The sequence below is a fragment of the Lissotriton vulgaris genome, chromosome 5 (genome assembly GCF_964263255.1).
Source record: "Lissotriton vulgaris chromosome 5, aLisVul1.2, whole genome shotgun sequence".
Classification (NCBI taxonomy): Eukaryota; Metazoa; Chordata; class Amphibia; order Caudata; family Salamandridae; genus Lissotriton; species Lissotriton vulgaris.
Window position 1 is genome coordinate 258,245,055 of NC_141693.1, and position 21,224 is coordinate 258,266,278.

Genomic DNA, 21,224 nt, shown 5'->3' on the forward strand with positions numbered 1-21,224 from the left:
TGGCTGGAGGACGCGAGGACAAAACTGAGCTCGGAGCATCGCCCTGTGCGAACATTTTACAGCAATGAGGGCTGCGGAGAGGCCCAACTCTATCTACCAAGTGCCGCGAGTCACAGTGAGCGCTAGATGAGAAAGCTCAGCTGACTCGTAAAAAGCGCCCTATCACTTAGCCCCGACCTCGCCCCTTCTGCCTTTCCCACTCCATTTAAGCTGCGCGCTCCTCCTATCTCGCCAATTCCCAACCAATGCTTTTATCTTCATCTTCTTTTTACCACAGCCTTCTTACTCCCTCGGTCTCCACCGCCCTGTTCGCTGCTTAACCCACCCCAACGTCTCGTCTCTTCTCTGTCGCTTCGGGTACTTCCTCTCTCCCCTTTTGCTGCCCGTTTTCTCTCGCTCCTATCCCTTCTCTCCCTATCGTTTTCTCAATGTTTTTAAGCCCCCCTTTCCTGCACCCTTCTTATTCCTTGCAAGTTCACCGGCACCCCGTACTCCCAACTCTTCTGCAGCCTGTCCCACACTCCTCCGCGGCGGCCTGCACACTTATCTTCCCTTTCTGGGGCAGTTCACCCCTCTGTTGCAGTCTGTGCCTTCTTTCTGTCGCCTGTTCCCCGCCCCCTTTTCAGCAGCCTGTATCACTCTCTGCACCCCTGTTTCTGCAGGTTGTACCCCCGTTGTACTCTTCCTGTGCCGCCCGCACCCTGCACCACTCTCGGCCCTTTCTCCGCTGCCTGTTTCTCCCTCTCCTCTTTATCTGCAGCCTGCACTCCTGTCTACCTTCCCTCTCTTTCCCTCTCCAGTTTGAATTTCTAGAAACGCTGGCCTCTGATAGGTAGGGGCTCTCGGGGTGAAGCGGGAGGGGTGGCGGAGCCGGGTTCTCTCGAGACCCGCTCCTGGGGGCCATGGGCCTCTAAGGTGATGGGCTATGCCTCCGAGGGGGTGTGAGAGGTAAAGAAAAGAGGAGTGGAGAGGGCATGAGGTAAGATTAGAGCTGGTTTTAGTTAAACTGCACAACACAAAGATATGAGCGGACAGGGAGCCCCCTCTTCGCCCCCCCCAATTTAGGGGGCTGGCCTTGCAGACTAGCAAGATTATTAAATCAGGCTCCAGTGCTCCAGCCCGAGCCCCAAACTGGCACCTGATGCCAATCACACTGCACATGAACAGCACAGGATGGTGCGCTATGGGCTACGTCTTTTGCGTAATTAATATGAAATATTGGTAATATCGCGCGAAATTATACTTCACGTAAATCTGACACTTTGTGCTAGATGTTTGTGCGAAATGCATCCTCATGTCAGTTTTGGATGGGAGGATGCTCTTAGCACAACAAAAAAAACCCTAGCACACAAAACACGGCGAACAAGAGCCGCCTTCTGTCTTATTCGCACTGTTCCATTGCCCTGGCGACTGGATTTTTTTAACACAATGACCACCTATTTATGCTAAGTGGAGTAATGGCATCATTTTGCATAAAACGACCTTTCCCCTCCAATCATCAATGAAAAAGTTAAATTTAACCCCGTTCAATCCTCCAAGCCCAAAGTCTGGAAAAGAGACCTGAAAAAACTCAACCCAAGCTCTCTGCCTCCTAACAGCTGCAATCTCCTACTTCCACCTACCGGCGCGACGGACGTTCAATCCTTGACTGACCACTATCTCAACGCTATGACCTCAATAATTAATGAGGCTGCACCTATGGAGCTAAAAAGAATCTCCACCAAAATCTCCAATCCATGGTACGACGGGAGTCTCAATGAGGATAGACGAGACATGCGAATGGCAGAGCGCACCTGGAGATCAGCTCCCTCTGCACTGCACCTAAAAACTCTGAAGAAAAAGAGAAACGCCTATTTCAGGAAAATTAAACGCTCAAAATCGGATTTCTTCAGCCTCCAGCTCGACCAAGCAAAAAACCGTCCGAGAAAACTGTTTGAGCTAATCGGAACACAAACCAAGGAACAACCCCAACCACTCAGCACTGTGCGCGAAGCACCCTCCTGTGAAGACTTCTCCGCTTTCTTTATCCAAAAAACTGATAGCATAAAGAGTGATCTCCTCATTGACGCAAGCCTCTACTCCAGATCCCACTGCATAGCACCCACTTAACCAAAAAAACAATGCTACATGGTCTTCCTTTGACACCTACTCTGAAGAAGAAATTGGCAAACTGCTCAGCACCTTGAAACCATCCAATCACCTCACGGACCCCCTTCCTGCTAGCGCTGTAAAAGACTTTACCCCTTTGCTTCTCCCACTCTGGACTAAAATTATCAACAGCTCACTTCAACAAGGAACCATACCTGATTCCCTCAAAGTTGGACAAGTCACACCCTTACTAAAGAAACCTACAGCCGACCCCTCTGATCTGAACAATTATCGTCCCATTACCAATATTCCCACTCTCGCCAAACTGCTGGAAAAATGCGCACAACTACAATTGACTAAACACATTGATCAGTTAGAGCTACTCAACCCTCATCAATCAGGCTTCCGAGCAGGGCACAGTACAGAAACTGCTATGACTCACATAATTGACGACGCACTTCAAATCCTAGACCAAAACGACACCTGCCTCCTCATCCTGCTTGATCTCTCTTCAGCATTCGACACTGTTAAATATGAGAAGCTACTCGAACTACTAAGCACAAGAATGGGTATATCTGTAACTGTTCTCAAGTGGTTCACTTCCTTTCTACACAACAGGTCGCAGAAATTCAAGAGCAACAACATGTCCTCGCCAATACCTGTATCGCTAGGCGTCTCCCAAGGATCCTCCCTATCCCCGACTCTGTTCAACCTAGTTATGGAACCTCTTACCACTTTGCTACAAGCATCCAATGTACTCTTTCACATGTACGCCGATGACACCCAACTTTATCTCAAACTACAATCCCCCAAAGACATTTTGCTCCTGAACTCAACGATCAGAAGCACACAATCCTGGCTTGCCGATAATCATCTCAAACTTAATGCTCTGAAAACAGAGTTCCTTCTGATCTCACCTCCAGCGAAGATCTCTACCACTCAAATTTGGCTTAAACACCTAACCGCACTCAATGTCCAACCCACCATTGTGGACTCAGCAAAATCTTTAGGCATAACACTTGACACCAATCTCAACATGCAGCAACATATTAGCAAGGCAACTAAGGGAGCGAACTTCCAAATCAATACCTTGAGGAAACTTAAACCCTTCCTCCCAGCCAAAGACTTCCAAACCGCAGTACAAGCACTAGTCATCCCTCGAATAGAATATTTATTTATTTATTTGTTTGTTTTTGATATTTCTAAAGCGCAGCGTATACCCTCGGGCGTCTTGGCGCTAATAAAACCAGTTATTTGTGATGAGAAACGTGGGGCAGGAGCAATCATTGATCGAATAGCATAGTTTTTAAGAGCTTGCGGAAGTGAAGGAGGGAGGGGCTCTGCCTGATGTTTAGGGGCAGAGTGTTCCAGAGCTTCGGGGCTGCCACCAGGAAGCGTCGATCACCCCAAGATACCGTCTTTGTACGAGGAATGACCAATTGGCTGAGGGTAGCTGAACGTAACATTCTGCTAGGTTTGTACGGTTGCAGCTGATCTTTCAGAAAGTGAGGTCCTTGGTTATTGAGCGCTTTGAACACGATACAAAGGGACTTGAAGTGGATTCTGTTTCGAATAGTGAGCCAGTGGTAATCTTTTATGCTTCTTGATATTGATTCGTATTTTGTTTTACCAGAAAGCAGGCGTGCTGCTGCATTCTGGATAGTTTGTAGTTTGGTTATTACTCTGGATTGAGCGTTAAGGAAGAGGCCGTTACAATAATCCAGAGCTGAAAGTACTAGGGAAGTGACCAATGTTTTGATGGCTGACTCCGGGAGAAAAGGACGACTTTTTCTGATCATCTTCAGCTTTAGATGTGCTGTGGAAACTGTTTTATTGGCATGATCCATGAAGTTAAGACCTTCATTGAAGATGATTCCTAGGTTCCTTACTTTGGCGGTGGGGGTGGGAGGGGTGCCGAAGGCATCTGGCCACCAGCTTGATGGCCAGGCTGGGAGAAGAGGTCCAAATATGACCACCTCAGTTTTTTCTGAGTTTAATTTGAGGTAGTTGGTGGCCATCCATTCTCCTATGTCTACAAGTCCCTTCTTAAATTTTTCTGCCACTTGATCTCCGTCACCTTTGATTGCCAATACCAACTGGGTATCGTCGGCATAGGAGGTTAGGCTCATCCCGTGTGCTTTGATGAGATTAGCAAGGTCCGACACATAAATGTTAAAAAGTGTCGGACTAAGGGATGAGCCTTGAGGAACTCCACAGGGAGATGAAAGTTGTGCCGATTTGAAAGGATCCTAAGATGACAGCCTGCGTTCTTTTGGCTAGGAAGGAAGCAATTAGGTCTTTTGCAGAGTGGCAGATTCCGAATCCCTCGACCCGGTCGGCCAAGATGGTATGGTCGACCGTGTCGAAGGCCGCTGATAAATCCAACATTACCAGGATGGCTGTTCCCCCCTGATCCCTGATATCATCGGCAGCCTTAATCAAGGCTGTCTCTGTCCCATGGTATTTCCGGAAACCAAATTGCGTGTCATCCAGGAGATGGTGTTTTTCGATGAATTCGGAGATCTGAGTGTTCATGGCTTTTTCGATCACCTTAGCCACGAACGGGAGACTCGCAATGGGCCGGTAGTTTTTTAGCTCATTTTTATCCAGGGAAGGTTTTTTTAACAGGGGTTTTAGTAGGGTGTTTTTTAGGGGGTCTGGATAAGTGCCTGCAAGTAGTGTGGAGTTGCAGAGTTGGGTGAGTAATGGGATGATGGAGTCCATTACCGGCAGGAGCACTGAGAGTGGGCAAGGGTCCAAAGCCGATCCTGATTTGATAGTGGACACTATGATTTTTATTTGGTCCGTTGTGACTGGTTGAAAGCTAGGGAACGTGTTGGCTGGAGGTGGAGTGGAGGGATTAACTGTCCTAGGGAGTGCTTTTGCCGAGAATGCCTGGTAAATGTCGTCAACTTTAGTAAAGAAAAAGGAGGCTAGGGAGTCACATAAGACTTGCGACGGGGAGGGAGTGAGATCCGGGGAATTGCCTGACAGTGATTTTGTGATTTGATACAATCGTCCACTGGAATTTTTGGCTTTTTGGATTTGGTCAGTGTAATATTCTTTTTTCGCCTTAGTGATCATGGCTTTGTAGAGTGCCAGAGATTCCTTATATGTTGCTTTGCTCGCTGGTAGGGGTTGATTGATTCGTGGCCAGACCCAGCCAGGTGTGAAATTGAAGTAGTGCTGAGTTGGGTTCAGCGGACAGCACTGGGCGAGTGTGATCCAGTTTTAACCTTAGTTCGTCCAGATTGATATTTTTCCAATCTTTAAAGGCCTTTTGGGAAGTGGGAGTAGCAGTCCTATCGCAAGTTGTATTAATGGTTATTGTAGCAAAAATTTCATGATGGTCGGTCCATGGCAGGGGTAAGATATTAGTTATTTGTAGGCCTTCTAAATTGGAAAATATGGGATCCAAAATGTGGCCGGCTAAGTGGGTGGGGGCATTGACCCGTTGTTTTAACCCTAGTGTTTCCAGATCGGAAGTGAGTGGCAATATCGCCCTCTGCGGTCTTCTCCTTACCACTACCGCACCCCTAAGAGCTTCCCTAAACGCTGCAGCGAGACTCATCACGGGGTCAAAAAAGCACTCTCATATTTCCCCTGACCTGAAAGCCCTGAACTGGCTGCCTTTTGAAGACAGAATACACCTGAAAATCGCCTGCATGACACACAAGGCGGTACACCTGAACTCACCCGGCTACCTCACTCAGAAGCTGACAATCTCTGGCGCTCTAGAAGCACTAGAGGCACAAACAATCTTCTGCTGAAGCCTCGAAGATTTCGGAAGGAAAAAACTTATAAACGCTCCTTCTCAGGAATGGCACCCAGGATCTGGAACTCGCTCCCTCCTGAAACCAGGCTCATCTCCTCCACTATACTTTTTAAGAAAGAAGTAAAAGCTATCCTCCTGGCTAAATACACCTTAACTATTATTTCGGTCTCTTAAAACTCTGCACAGATCTGTACTACTTGTTCGACCCCTTTGCTTATTTGTATTACTTGTATTGTTGCTTTACATGATTAGCTTTGACCCCACCTATTTGTACTGTTAGTTTTACTGACTTACCTGTTTGACTATGCTCCCTCATGTACTCTCTCTTTGTAAAGCGCTCTGATATCTGCAAAGATCTTGTTCGCGCTATATAAAACTTTCAAAATATAATATGACATCTCATTCCCTCACCCTTTATTCTCTTCACTCTCCATCTACCTCCCCATTTTCTCCTCACTCTCTATCCTGCACTCCTTAGCTTTTCTTTACACACTCTCTCGCTTCTGCCCTCCTTCCTGCTCTCCTCTTCTTTCCTGTCCCCCTATCCCTTCTGCCTTCTCTCACTCTATTCCCTCTGCCCTCCTTCTTGCTCTCTTCTACCATCCCTCTTTTCTGCCTTCTTACTCCCTCCTGCCCTCCCTTTCCACCTCTCTTCTGCTCTATTTCACCTTCTTGCCCTCCATCTCTCTCTTCTTTTCTCTCCTTCCTGTCCTCTCCTCCTCTAGCCATCCTTCTCCTTCCTGCCCTCCCTCTCTCTCCTGCCCTCGCTTCCTTTTGACCTCTCTTCCTTCTTCCTTCTTACTCCTGCTCTCCTTAACTTCTATATCTATCACTTCTTCTCTTGCACTCATTCTCCATCTCTCTTCCTCTTGCCCTCTCTCGTTATCTTACACTCTCTCCTTCTTGCCCTCTCTCTCCTGTATTCTCTCACACTCCTGGCTTCACTAACATGCTAACATGCTTTATGAAATAACGTGTATTCTAATTCACTGTGCATCTGCAACTAATTGCATTATAAATGCAATCCATATTTCTGTGTAAAGTAAAACACATCAACGTTTTACACATAATTCAAAGAAGTTAGAAAAGACCATTTGTCAAAAGCAATACCAAAAGCTCAAACTTTAACAAAGGCGAAACCATTGCATTGTAAATGCTTGTTCTTATATTCCCTTACTCACCTGGTGTACGATGGCCAGCCCACTGTAATGCTCTCTCTTGTAATTGTGTCTAGGAGACCTTTTCTAGACCAGTGTACCATATGTAGATACCTAGGTCCTGTTATTTGACCGAGCATCGTTCTATGTTTTGAAACTTGGGTAGGCTGATAAAAACACGTGAACATTTGGGAAACTCTTGCCAAATGTAATCCTGTCTCTTTATATGTAAAGGTCCATAGTGTTCTGCTCCTAGAATGCATACTACCTAGAGTGGGAAGATCAACAGCTTTTACATCAAAACAGCAATCCTCTGTGACATTCCCAGCTACTTTGACAAGCTGGGCTGGCAAGCTACATGTTGAAAAGGTTCCAGGGATCCCTTTGGTGTGTATTCGCAATGAACCAAGATGATCTATTTGCAAATAGTGTAGTCCATCTGACGCCCAACTGTAGCCTAAATTGTCGTTCTTCCAGGACATCAATTAATGAAGCACTATCTCACACCAAAGAGCTTCGCTTGCTGCTGCTATATCACATTCTTTTTGTGAGACCTTTTAATTATAAGTAAATTCAGTACACATTTGCTGTGTGTTTTGACATGTACTGTCACTGCCCAGTCCCTCAGATGTTCACTTTATTAAGTTGTTGAGTGGTATCATTTATATTTATAGAGTTTTCAAAACTTGTGTCTCTAGTAAATATGGATCTTGCCTTTACTCTCTGTGCACTATGTGCATTTCTCAGAAATGTGTGGACTCTCTGGAATTTCCCTTAATCTTTTCTAAGACAAAAACACCTCCATCACAATCCTGAATATACTCCATGCTATTAAATAGGCAACACGAGAATTTTAAAAAAAAGTAACTGGTAACATGGGTAAACCTTACCTCTGCTAAATTAAACGGTTGTGTAAATTGAGTCAGAAGTACGGATGTCCTTAGTCATTCCCTCCATCTTCATGTCTTGTCTTCACAGTATGCTCTTGGCACGGTGGTGGCTGCAACAAAAGCTTCTAGTGGGATTCCACAGTGTGGCGATGAGTATGATTTCTATCTCAGCTTTCCTGGCTTCCGGGCATTCTGCGAAACACAAGGAGATCGCCTGCTTCACTGGTAGGTATTGAAGTGGATCGTAGTGAAATTCTCTAGTGGGTAGGGCATGTTGCTATACACTGGACAGAATACAAATCACAATTGCTTCTTAGAAACACAAAGGCAGACATCCCTGTCCTATTTTCATATACATCAAGAATTCCTTTGGGTTTTGTCTATTGTTGGGAGAAATTTAGAAAGGACTGCGTTAGTGTTCGGCATACGAGAGGTACCTATGGTTTTGATAAAAACAAACATTACTTCAATCCTTTGATATTGGCCAGTGCTGTTATCTCACTTGTGGGTTATATTCTCAACAGTTTTCGATTTTTTTTTTTTTTTAACTATATCCTGAATTCCATGGTACGCTTACCTCTGAGAGAATATGAATTTAGCTCACCCAATAGCTAAGGTGCAAAAATGTCTCTTGTCCGAACTAAACATTATTTTCTTACTCTTTAGAGCCATGAAATGTTGATTTACTAATAGATACTTTGTTTTACAACTCATGAGTAAAATATAAAACTTATTCAAATCCGGTAGGCAAGAGGAATAAGATCAAGACACTTCTTTTGAATGGTACTGCTTTTCAAATATTTTAAAATATATATATTATTATAACTCTGGACTTCCACTCTGGACCAAAATCATTAACAGCTCACTTCAACAAGGGATCATTCCCGACTCCCTCAAAGTTGGTCAAGTCACACCTTTGCTAAAGAAACCTACAGCCGACCCCTCTGACCTAAACAACTACCGTCCCATTACCAACATTCCGACTCTTGCCAAACTGCTGGAAAAATGCGCACAAATACAATTAACTAAACACATTTCTCAGTTTGATCTCCTCAACTCTCATCAATCAGGCTTCCGAGCAAATCACAGTACTGAAACTGCTATGACTCACATAATCGACGACGCCCTCCAAATCCTAGATCATAACGATACTTGCCTCCTCATCCTCCTTGATCTCTCCTCTGCATTTGACACCGTCAAACATGAGACCTTACTCGAACTACTAAACACAAGAATGGGCCTATCTGGAACTGTGCTCAAATGGTTCACGTCCTTTCTGCATAACAGGTCGCAGAAATTCAAGAGCAACAACTTGATGTCCGCACCAAGACCTGTATCACTAGGCGTACCACAAGGATCCTCCCTATCCCCAACTTTGTTCAACCTAGTTATGGAACCTCTCACCACCTTGCTGCAAGAATCCAATGTACACTTCCACATGTATGCTGACGACACCCAACTCTATCTCAAACTACAATCACCCAAAGACATCACGCTCTTGAACTCAACGATCAGAAGCACCCAATCGTGGTTGGCCGCTAATCATCTCAAACTCAATGCCCTTAAAACAGAGTTCCTTCTGATCTCACCACCCGCGAAGAGCACTACCGCACAAATGTGGCTTAAAGACCTAACGGCACTCAATGTCCAACCCACCATCGTGGACTCAGCGAAATCTTTGGGCATAACACTTGACACCAATCTCAGCATGCAGGAACACATCAACAAAGCAACTAAGGGAGCGAACTACCAAATCAACACCCTTAGGAAACTTAAACCTTTCCTTCCAACCAAAGACTTCCAAACTGCGGTACAATCTCTAGTCATACCTCGAATAGAATACGGCAGCACCGCCCTCTGCGGTCTCCCCCTAGCCACTACTGCACCCATCAGAGCCTCTCTAAACGCCGCAGCGAGACTTATCACTGGATCAAAAAAACACTCACACATTTCCCCTGACTTCAAATCCCTGAATTGGCTGCCGTTTGAAGCCAGAATACACCTGAAAATCGCTTGTCTGACACACAAGGCTGTCCACCTGAGCTCACCTAGATACCTCGCTCAGAAGCTGACGATTTCTGGAGGCTCCAGAAACACTAGAGGTACAAATAATCTTTTGCTAAAGCCTAAAAGATTCCGCAAGGAAAAAACCTATAAACGCTCCTTCTCAGGAATGGCTCCCAGGATTTGGAACTCGCTCCCCCCTGAAACCAGGCTCATCACCTCTACCATACTTTTCAAGAAAGAAGTAAAAGCGATCCTCATGGCTAAATACACTTGAACCACTACTGGGGAAAAACTACAAAGACTTGATACTCGTCTGTACTACTTGTCGAACCCTTTGTATTTTTATTTCGACTTTGAAATTGACTTACTGATTGTTTTATGTTATCACTTCAATGTACCTTTAACATGATTGATGTATCTGCGTATACATGCTCCCCTCCTCTGTAAAGCGCTCTGATATCTGCGAAGATCTTGTTCGCGCTATATAAAACTTTCAAAATAAAATAAATAAATAAAGGAAGCATATGGAAGTTGGGTGGGGGTATCCACGGTTCAATATTGGGCTTATGGGTGAGGTTAAGGCTTGGATGTCTACAATCAATTGGAAACATTTGCATCGAAAAAAATCAGCTGTTCTGCTTTTCAGTGCCATGCCTTTTCATTTCCATCTGTTCTGTTGAGTTTTGTGATGATACAAAGAGTCTCATAGACATGGCAGGTATTGCATGCAGGGTTCTTTTGTGAAATGCTTTTTGAGCCACTTAGTTCTTGGAAGTCTACCATAGTAGTCTTCTGATTGCAGAGTATTTTATGTAATTGTCTTTGATCTTCAGTGAGTGTCATCAGAAATCATTTTTTGTTCCTTCATCTGAACTAACTGAGGACATGGCCGTTTCAGGACTGCTTTTTTTAAAAGTAGTATCCCTTTTCTTGGTGGTGGTGCTAATTAATAGTCTTCTGTTATTTAAACTCGGCTTGATCTGTTTTTTAGGTCTCGGCTAGAAGCGAGCGAAGCTCGCTCTCGCCAGAGATCTATTGTTAGCGGCTCAGCTTCCGAGGAGGACAGCACTGGCCGCGCGCAAGGCGATTTGCGCCGGCCACGCGCGCGAGAACGCGCTCGCAGTGGCCAGGTGCTGTCCTCCTCGGAAGCTGAGCTGCTAGCTGCTTGCGCATGCGCCGTGCCCCATGGAAGGTTTCGGGTTTACGCATGCGCCGTGCCCCTTCCTGCAGGACCGGCCGCGACAGACCTGGTTTTTTTCTATGAGCATACATTGCCAGTAACTCGTGTCTCCTCCTTCTCTCGCTCGACCTTCTCATCCGAGAAACCATGCCTTTTGCAGTGTATTTGCCTTAAGAAATACTGCACTGTGGACGCAGTTGTTAGCTTTGTCAAGAAATCAAAATCATATTATCACTTCTGATTTGCTATGGACGTCGGATAAATGCCTCCTGACAGCAATGATTGAACATGTTATATTAACCAAATGGTTAAAAAGGTTCCATTACTGATGATTTTGACTACCATTGAGCACAGCTCCATATTCTGAAGACTAAAAGCAATACAACGTGCTATTTTAATCTCTTGTCTTTATAGACATTTTCATATTGAAAATAAGATGCATTGGTCCTTACCTCTTCTACAGAATCGGTGTTATTTCTCACAGCAAGTGCTTCATTATATAAAACTGAGAACTGTTGGCTTTGCCGAAGTGTCTTTTTCTTATATCAATTATTTAGCTAGCTTGTGAAATCACAGATTGCAGTGGTTTTCAGTATTTTTATAATCAGTTGTGGCTGGTACACAAGTGGCGTTAGGCATGGCCCAACCTGCGCGCCCACAGGGAAGATTCAAGAGGCGGAAATGAAATCCATAGTTAACATACCCAGGGGAGTACAGCATGTGAGCTATAGGGTGCTGTTTGTGTACAGATGCAAATTCGCTTCCTCTCTGATCGAAGCTGAGATTGTTAAACCTGGTATATGCAGGAGAAGGTTAGGTTCCTGGTCCTAGCCTTATTTCTAATCTGGTTGTCTGTAGCTCCTCACCTGGAGAGGCACAGGTTCAGGGAGCTTGCCCACCATAGAGCAGATGGCTGTTGTAGGAATCCACAGATCAACTGATGCGCTTGAGAGAAACTGTGTGCGCTGTTGTTGTCTCCCTGGTTGACGTTTGTGGGTGGGTGTTTTGTCCATGGGTATGAGGTGAGCATTGTGTCCATCCTTTACGTATTGTTGGTTTTGATGGCAATGTATTTGTTGTCTGTGGCATTTCATGATCTAAGGTGGCATTCGTAGCAACATTCTTGCTATCCGTGCTATACTGGTTGCCTATCTATGACATATTGAAGATATTCTGGCTATGTTTGAGTTAAGATGACTGATTGTCCTCACAGTGTTCATGTTTTTGTTTATTTTATTTCGGAAGTTCAGTTAGAGTGAAAGTAAACCCCGGCAGGGGCTCCAGAACTCTTCAGCTCAGCCATTCCACTAAGATTCTCCTACCAGCCCAGTAAAGCCCTCTCAGCATGAATCACTTGAAGGCTACCATTCAATGCCTATTTCAGCCTGATAGAAGCATCTAAACTCGGCTCATAGTGCAATTACATAATGCCATAGACACTCGCCATTCTTCAAGAAGGAAGCTAATCTGCTAACCACCCAAGGCACAGTGTTTTACCCATCATGTACCAAGAAGACCCGCCAGTGCTCACTAGTTATAATTAGCATTTGTAATGCAATAGGTCTCGCATTTGCCAGAGTTTGAGCTATTGGCATTGTAAATGACAATGCCTTTTATTTATCTGTTTTTAAAACCAGCACATACATAAAAGGCATTGTCATTTACAATGCTAATGGCTTAATCTCTTGCAAATGTGAGACCTACTGCATTGCAAATGCTTGTTATTATCCTACTGCAGCGGTGAGAGGAGAGTTTCACTGGCATTAGGGACACTGGGCCGGGCAGCGCCCGGTTTATGGCAGCGCTAGAGATAGAGCCGTGGCTCTCAGAGAGTCCGTCAGCTCAGGGGTACGGGCAGTGGAGACAGGTTGACGAGCCCTGTCTGCCTATAAGGGCTCCAGTGACGAGGCAGAGGCTCTTTGAGCGTCCTGATGTCCGCACCAGGGATCTAGGGCATTGCACTCCTTCAGAATGTGTCTGTTGCAATGCTTGCCTGCTACGCGCACACAAAGATGGGGCCCACACGCTCATTTAAAACATGTCTGTTCGCTTGCCCATTAGTGACCTGTGCTCAGCAAAAGCAATACTGGTTTACATTTATTGTGCAGAGGGTTTTACCTAGTGGCCGTTCTTCCTCACTATCAGACTGTCAGAGTTAATGTTTCTTTCGTAGGTGATCAGTCTATGCCTCAGGGTAGTTGACTTGCAGTGTAAATCACAGCTTAAAGGGTTTAAAATTACGCATTCCAATCGCCCTCAAGAGTTTACGGTTCACTAAGCCTTGTTGGCTCACCCATGAGATGCCAGTGATGGCTAGTGGGCGTCAGGAACTGGAGCTCGCGAGCACAAACACGTTGTAGGAGCCACGCCACGGGGATTTCTACTTTGGAGCTTTATTTACTTTCAGGTTTTACTGGGAGATTACAGCGTGGTCACTGGTCACATTACATACATATTAGCATACCACCTAGAGAAGGTTCCGAACTTACCCTGCATCGTCTCGAGTTGATAGGGAGCCATTCAGGGCTTTAAGTGGGATGAAAAAACCGTGTGTGTTTTGGGGGGAAGGCTCGCAAAGAGGGTTGCCGATGTAATTAAGGGTGTGGCTTAAAAACCACATAAGCTAACAATCTGTGCTTATTATAGTGTGCTGCCTGACTGGTATTTTGTCATTGCATCCAGATATATAATACAACATGTAACATTACACCTAAATAAACCAGGACTATTGGCTTTGTCAATGGATGTTAGTTGCTTGTGCTTGCTCTCCTGCCCCGGCCCCCTCGTTCATTGTGCTTGCTCTCCTGCCCCCTTGTTGCTTGGGCTTGCTCTCCTGCCACTGCCCCCTCACTGTGCCTGCTCCCCTACCCCTTCGCTGTGCTTGCTACCCTGCCCCCTCGTTCGTTGTGCTTGCTCTCCTGCCCCTGCCCCCTGTGTGTGGGTGCTAATGCAATAGGTCTCGCATATGCAAACGATTAAGCTATTGGCAATGTAAATGACAATGCCATTTATTAATGATTTAAAAAAAAAACAAAAAAAAAATGTCATGAGCAATGCCAATAGCTCTACCTTTAATAATGCCGAGACCATTGCATTGTAAATGCTTGTTTTCTTCTGCACACAGTATGAGCAAGGTGATGCAGTTTCATGGCTGTCGCAGTAACATCAAGGATCGGAGTAAAGTCACAGAGTTAGAGGACAAGTTTGACCTGCTGGTTGATGCCAATGATGCCATACTTGAAAGAGTGGTGAGTATACCCTTCACTTGCTGACTGATCTCCTGTTCTGCTCCTGACAACAAATACAATAGACCGCTCTAATACAGGAGGTAGGTCTGTGTGTTATAGTGGTTAAAGCTGCTTAGACCTCTTCTGTGGCCTGCAGGTCTCCCACATGAAAAAGAGACTGTATGGAAATGTTTCCCAGTTTTAAATATTAACTTTGATGCAGCTCACTGTACAAGACTCCTAGTTACACTAGCCCTTCCTTTATAGCAAAATATCTTACTGTCCAACAACTTGTACATTTGCCAGGGTATTCTACTGGATGAAGCTTCAGGAGTTGTTAAGAACCAAGAGCCCATTCTCCCTGAAGGCCTCCAGGCTCCAAAAACCATTGTATCTAGCTGGAATAGGAAGGTAAGAATACTACAAACGGCAGTCTTACTGCACATGAAGTTTCGCGAAGGGTATGGATATATATGGAATTGTGTATTTCAACTGGTGCTCCTTACATCATAAAGCTCCACATTATTTTGATAAGTTACCCTTCTTTACCACCTGCTGTGGTCCTTTGGCTCTGTAGGGTGAGCGGGTGGGTAGTATGTGTACAAGTGCAAATGAAGTGGATGATGGCTACATGGAAAACCTTGACGGCAGTAGCTATGCCATGCTGTTTGCTTCCAATGTGATTCTAGGTCTTCTAGAGGATCAGCTTTACCTTTTGTTGCAAAGTTTAATAAATGGGCTTTCCTATCTCGGAGCATCCAGATTGGTTGTATTAAATGTGTTAAATGGCTTACATGCTGAGTATTGGAACCCGGTGTGTAAGCTGTGGGGATCTAATATTCTATGTATTATATAACTGTAACAATGTTCCTATTTTTCCCTTAGGGGGGAGAATACAAAAAACGCACAAAGTCTGCCACTTTTCGCCTGCTTCATGCCAAGAACATACTAAGGCCTCAGCTCAAGTTCAAAGAAAAAGTTGACAACTCCAACACTCCTTTCATGCCCAAACTTTTCATTAAGCCAAATGCCCAGAAGCCCCTCCCTGCAGGTAAATTTGACATTAGAACTTTGTGCCAATTTCATCCTAACAGGCTGCAATCTGCAAACTACTTAATGTTGTGTTTTCCCATTTGTTGCTGCTAACAATATTATGCTCAACAAATAGAAAATGGGGCGGCATCTCACCCCTTCTCCGGACGCACTGCGATTAATACATACCAATGATACAGCAAGTTAATCCAGGTTTGTTCAAAGTTTATTCAGTTCATCAAAAGTTTCATTCACGATTTCCAAAGTTCATCCGTCGTCACATAAGACTTCAGGTGCTTTAAATACAGATTGCAGATAGAACTTGGTATGCGAACCGCTTGTGAAGTGATTGGAAGCTTATTTTGAAGGTAACTACTTGGGTGGATTAGACATGGCTCTGGTATTAATTAGAGCGGAGAAGGCTCGTATGTATACTTATGATAACTAATATTTGGGATTTAAAGGCACCATACAAGTGAGAGATATGAGGGAGGTGCATTCGGGCATCAACTTAGAGGTGGCGTTTTTTGCCACGATTAGTGGTAAAACGTTAATGACAGGATGAGTTATGTGGCATAGACTTGCACCATTTTGAACATGAATGAACAGGGGCAAATGATTTAAAATGTTTGTCATTTAAACATTGTTTCTTAAATTGTAGAATACCCCTGACTAAGGACCATATTTAGGCTCGAAATGCATTGGGTTACAAGGATGAACTAATGAGGATTGCTTACGCACACTACCAGCTACCGATCAAGGCCTGTTGGCATTTTAGCAGCGTTTAAGGTTATAGTGACCAGTGTAAGATGTCTCTTATGTGACGACGGATGAACTTTGGAAATCGTGAATAAAACTTTTGATGAACTGAATACATTTTGAGCACACCTGGATTAACTTGCCGTATCATTGGTAAATATTATCACAGTACGTCCGGAGATGTGGTAGATGTCGCCCCCTTTTCTATTTGTTGTTCACAATACAAGTGGCTTAGGGCAGACCACGATATCGGGCTAGCACGCGAACAAACCCAAAAAGGATAACAGTTGATAAAAAGAAGTAACTGGTGTGCACTCTGGCAACCCTTTTTTGAACAATATTATGCTGCCAGTTGAAAATGTGGTGCAAGAGAAAGTTTGCTTTAACAGCATAAGTGTACATGGAATTCTGCATTTTTTTGTGTTGTGTAGCATATGCAGTGTGGGACCTCTTGTGCCTCTTGTGCCTGTGCTGTTTGAGAATCCATTGTGGAGAGCTGATGTAAGAGAGCAGCCTGACCGACAAATAAGCTTTGATGTTGTGCCAGCAGGGTCCCTGGAGTCTGGATCTTCCTCACTGCAGGCTGTGGAAAGTAGATTGTGCCCATCTCCATATTTAGACATGGATAGGTGAACTGACTTGAGCAATTCAGAATGTCTAATAATTTAAGGGTAGGCTCAGAAAAGTATACGTGGATTTCTTGTCGTGCTTCATTTTGTTGCAGGAGGTATTCCAAGTTATTTGGTGGTGTAATGAGAAGCTTCCGGACTAGTTGAATAGTGAGGTTTGGCCCTCGTTTTTTGCACTTGGTCAAGTTGTTTTGGGTCAGAAGATTGCCTGTTATGGAAAAAACGGGGACCCCTACTCCTAATGAATTCACTACTAGTAGGGACTGAGGTAAACACACACAAATTAATACATTAAATGTTGTGAGATGTAGACAATATTAATGGAAACCAATCATGTTCTTACCACCACGTAAGTGACAGTAACGTTTCGGTCTTTCTGATCATTTTCTAGCTAGTATGCTAGTATGATGATTTTTAAAAAAAAGTTTCAACAGTTTAGCTATATTTCATGTTTTTGACCTTGGATTTGGAGATACTCTTGTTTCCTTTCTTATCCCTTGTTTTTCTTATCCACTTTTCCTTGTCCTCTCATGAATCCGCCTTTAACTATACTTAATGAAATTACATGGGTCTTTGTGTTTGGTAATAGTACTAAGATCTATAGACACCCCTGTTTGGTAAATTTTAATTAAACTACCATACCCTTTGTGAGAAGTTGGCCTGATATGCAGTGCTCACTATTCTAGTGATCACTATGTATCAGTCCAAACAACTCTTATTGATAATTGGTTGTAAGTCAACCTGATAGACCAGCTATCCTAGTAGCATGGACAAGAGCAGTCTTTAGGCTAAAATCTAGAGGGCGTGTTAAGCCAGCTGTTATACCATCACATATACCCCTTGAACACCAAGTGAAAGGACACCACACAAGTTGTTATGAAAATAAAGTGTATTTATTTAGAACACAACAGCCCTGGACTCTTTATGAGGACAGGGCGCTAAGCACAATACAAAACCATATACTCTAAAAGTGGAATGCGAAATTACTAGCAGGTAAGTACTACTCTAATAGACTTTAGGATCGCTAGGACTGGACTACTGAACCTTCAGATTACTAGCAGGAGGGCCTAGGGAGATCGGGTGCAGAGTGTGCACTCTCACGCGGGACAAAGTCTATGGATGCTAGATTTCGTAAAGTTAGTGTTATCGGACGAATCCGACTAGGTAGAGCTGAAACGAAAAAGGATCTGGACCCTTGAATAGTGAGGCTGTGCTGGAGCATCGAAATGCTGAGTTTACATAGCCTAGGGGCTGCGGCTGCATAGGTCTGGAAAGACGTCGGGAATCCTCGTTGCAGTCTATGGAGCCTGAAAGAAGTTGTTGCTGGCAGGCGACCAGTGAAGAGATTCGGAGGGATCCAAGCCTGGATCGAAGATGGAAGATACCTGTAAGCAGAGGGGACCAAGTTCTGAATAACTAGCCAGTGATTAGATGGGCACCAGGGTGGCACCGGACGAAGTCACCTCGACCAGGTGAGTGGGCGACGCTGGGCTCTGCAGTCTCTCGGACCAGGAGGCGTTGTCGGCGACCAGGATGGAGGTGCGAGCTGTCCCATGAAGGTATCTGCTGTCGACGTCGCTGGACCCAGGATTGGGGCAACAAGTCTTGGCAAATGCAAGCCCACGCGGTGGACTCAAAATGGCGTCTGGAGTGGACCAGGAGGGTCCGGGGCGCTCCTCTGTTGGAGGGGAGCAAGGGCCAGTCTGGAGTAACCAGACCAGCGATGAAGATGTCGTCGTTCGTCGTCAAGAGGGCTACAAGCCAGCAGGCAAGTGGCCGGACAACGCGGTGAGCAGCAAAGAGCAGAAGGGCCCCACGCAGATCTCGTGGATGCTGGGGGGGCTGGACTTCTGTGCTGGAGCTGCTCAGGGATAGGGCTTCTCAAACCCCAAAGCACTCACTCGAGGATCCCTCGGCGGTCGTGCTGGATAAGCGTCGTGCAGTTCTGAAGATGGCCGGTCCCTCGAGGTCTCGTCACACCCACGAATCTCAGCTGAGCTGACGATGTAGGTAGAGGTCAGAGGTGCCAGGGAAGCCGGGTCTCGTCGTGCTGGTCGGTCTGGTTCCGGAGGAAGGTCGTGCAGCAAACCGCAGTGTTCTTAGTTGGTGCCCGCAGATGCAGGGTGACTACTCCTTAGTCACAAGGGAGAAATCTTGAGAAGAAGTTGAGTTCCTTTCGTAGAAGGTAGTTTCAGGATTCAAAGATGATCTAATTTGGAAGGGTCCCCGCTCCCACCTTTATACTAAAGAAAGGGGCTGGTACGCGACTAGGTCCTGCCCATGGGTGGGACCAGGAAGGGGGGTGGTTACACCCCTCTTCCATGCCGGACTTTCCCCAGCTCAGGGGCTGGTGTGCCCCTGGAACTGGTTCTAGCCGGCCTATGCATAGTGAGCACCGGGGTGCCACTTGCGGTCACCTTCCTCTAAAGCCCTGCCTGCCCAGTATACACAAAACCCTGTCTGGATTGGTGCTAGCACCGCCCCTGACAGGAAACCCTTTGTCCAAGCTCTCCTTGCTGGAAGGACTCCCAGCAGCAGGAGGTCAGACTTGTGTCTGTGGTGGCAGCATCCATTTTGTGATGCTGAGGCTCGAGTTAACTTTAACCGGGGTTCACAGTTACATACATGTCGTGTCCCTCTAGAAGGGTGGAATGCTAACCCCGTCGCCGGAATTGGCGAGGGGTTAGTATTCCAATTCGTATGACACCTTACTCGACATGTTTTGATAAAGCGATACCAGAGTTGGCATATAACCGCAAGGATTATAATGCACTTAAGAGTATATGGTATGCGTTCTCATAGAACAGCTATTAGGACTTTGTTCCGCAAGCTGCAGAAGGGCTCAGCTCATGCCAGAGCACCATCTCGCATAATTCCACGCACTCTGCCTTCAGGATTGTTAAGGCCTGCCATAGGAGTGACTGATAGGAATCTATGTGTCCATTTCTAGGGTTAGATATAGGTATACTATATCTAAAGCAAAGAGTGATTACACCACCTTGCCCCAGCTGTCGTGCAGCCAGTTGTGTCAGATTTAGATGGCCAGCCAGGGGTGGCGTAATGCATGCTGCAGCCCCTGGTAGGCCCTGGGTACACCTATGCCCTGAGTTACAGGGTCTGATAAGGTGGCCCAGTACCAATTGGTATATGCACCTAAGGTACACGTGTCAATTTAGTGAGAGAACAGCTAGGCTGTGGGTCTGATTAGCAGGCCCACAGCCAGGGAAGTCGTAAACCAGTGAAGCAAAAAGCAAAAATCTGGGGTGATCATAGGATTGCAGACCCTACTCTCCTACACCCTTGTAATTAGCAACTATGACTAAAATGATAGTAATCCATATCAAATGTATGTATGTAGTATCACTGTAATATGCATCAGATGTTTATGATTGTAATCAAGCTAAATATTCTCTATAGAATCCAGCTGCTCTATTTGTACTGTATCTCAAATGTGACCTTTTTTGCACGTATAATAATTTGACCTTAGCCCAGGTTGTAACATAATGCATTTATAACACTGTATAATAAGATATTACAGTTTGTGACATGGTTTTTTTCATATGTTTTTCAATGTTGTGTATTTCTTTGACCTATTGCAAATGACTGACTCCTGAAGAAGGCAATAGCCGAAACGATTGTAGAGTTTCCATCCACAGCTTTGCTGACTCCACTAGCCCTACTTAACAACTTAGTCATTTGTGATCCTTTTTTCGTTTTTCTTCGTTGTTCTTGACTTGTCTTCACATTTTCTTATTTGAAACATAAATTGTATGGCACAGAACTTTTTATTGATTATATGTATATTTTTTATAAAAGAAATTTCAAACAAAAATGAAGAAAATAATATAAATAAACTATAAATACTATTTTGTATCCAAACAACATGATTGGTTTCCATTAATATTGTCTACATGTCACAACATTTAATGTATTAATTTGTGTGTGTTTTTCCTGGGATTTAGGATTTGTTATTGTGTTCACGACTGTGTTTTTTTCAAAAATCAGAATATTGCCTGTCCTTTCATAAAGGATAAGCTCCACTTGTTTGCTGAGAGGATTCTGGGTGGCAAATAGAGGAGGCAACTTAGAAATCATGAATTCGTTAAATAAAAAAAAAAGAAAAAGGCGTCCATGTAACGTAATTTACATGTCTGAACTCTCACCAGAGCACTTTTATGTAAGTCATGTGGCCACATCATCTTTTCTCTTTTTAGGTATGTTACATTTCCGCACTCTCTCCATACCTCTTCCTTTGTTAAATACATATCCAGGCTTTCACTGTCCTTCTTCCTACACTAGTATTGGCAAACCGCAGACGACAGCAAAAACGACCGGAGGACCTTGATGTTCCGCCAGCATTGGCTGACTTCATTCATCAGCAGAGGCTGCAGCGTGATGAGCAGGACATGTACGGAAATTCATGAAAGAAGTATTGTGTGACTGCAGGGGTTCAATTGAGTTTGAGGTGGGTGGTGTGACC

At 44.8% G+C, this 21,224-nt stretch overlaps 1 protein-coding gene across 1 annotated transcript in view; it reads left to right on the forward strand.

Moving 5' to 3' along the window:
* The window catches only part of EXOSC10 (exosome component 10), a 289,910-nt gene that overhangs the window by 53,074 nt on the left and 215,612 nt on the right, over nt 1–21,224 (forward strand). Inside the window, exons 2-6 of the mRNA XM_086921318.1 lie at nt 7,999–8,135; nt 14,222–14,345; nt 14,631–14,735; nt 15,210–15,375; nt 21,044–21,152. Coding sequence (XP_086777444.1) covers nt 7,999–8,135; nt 14,222–14,345; nt 14,631–14,735; nt 15,210–15,375; nt 21,044–21,152 — 641 coding nt within the window. The remainder of the gene's footprint in view (nt 1–7,998; nt 8,136–14,221; nt 14,346–14,630; nt 14,736–15,209; nt 15,376–21,043; nt 21,153–21,224) is intronic.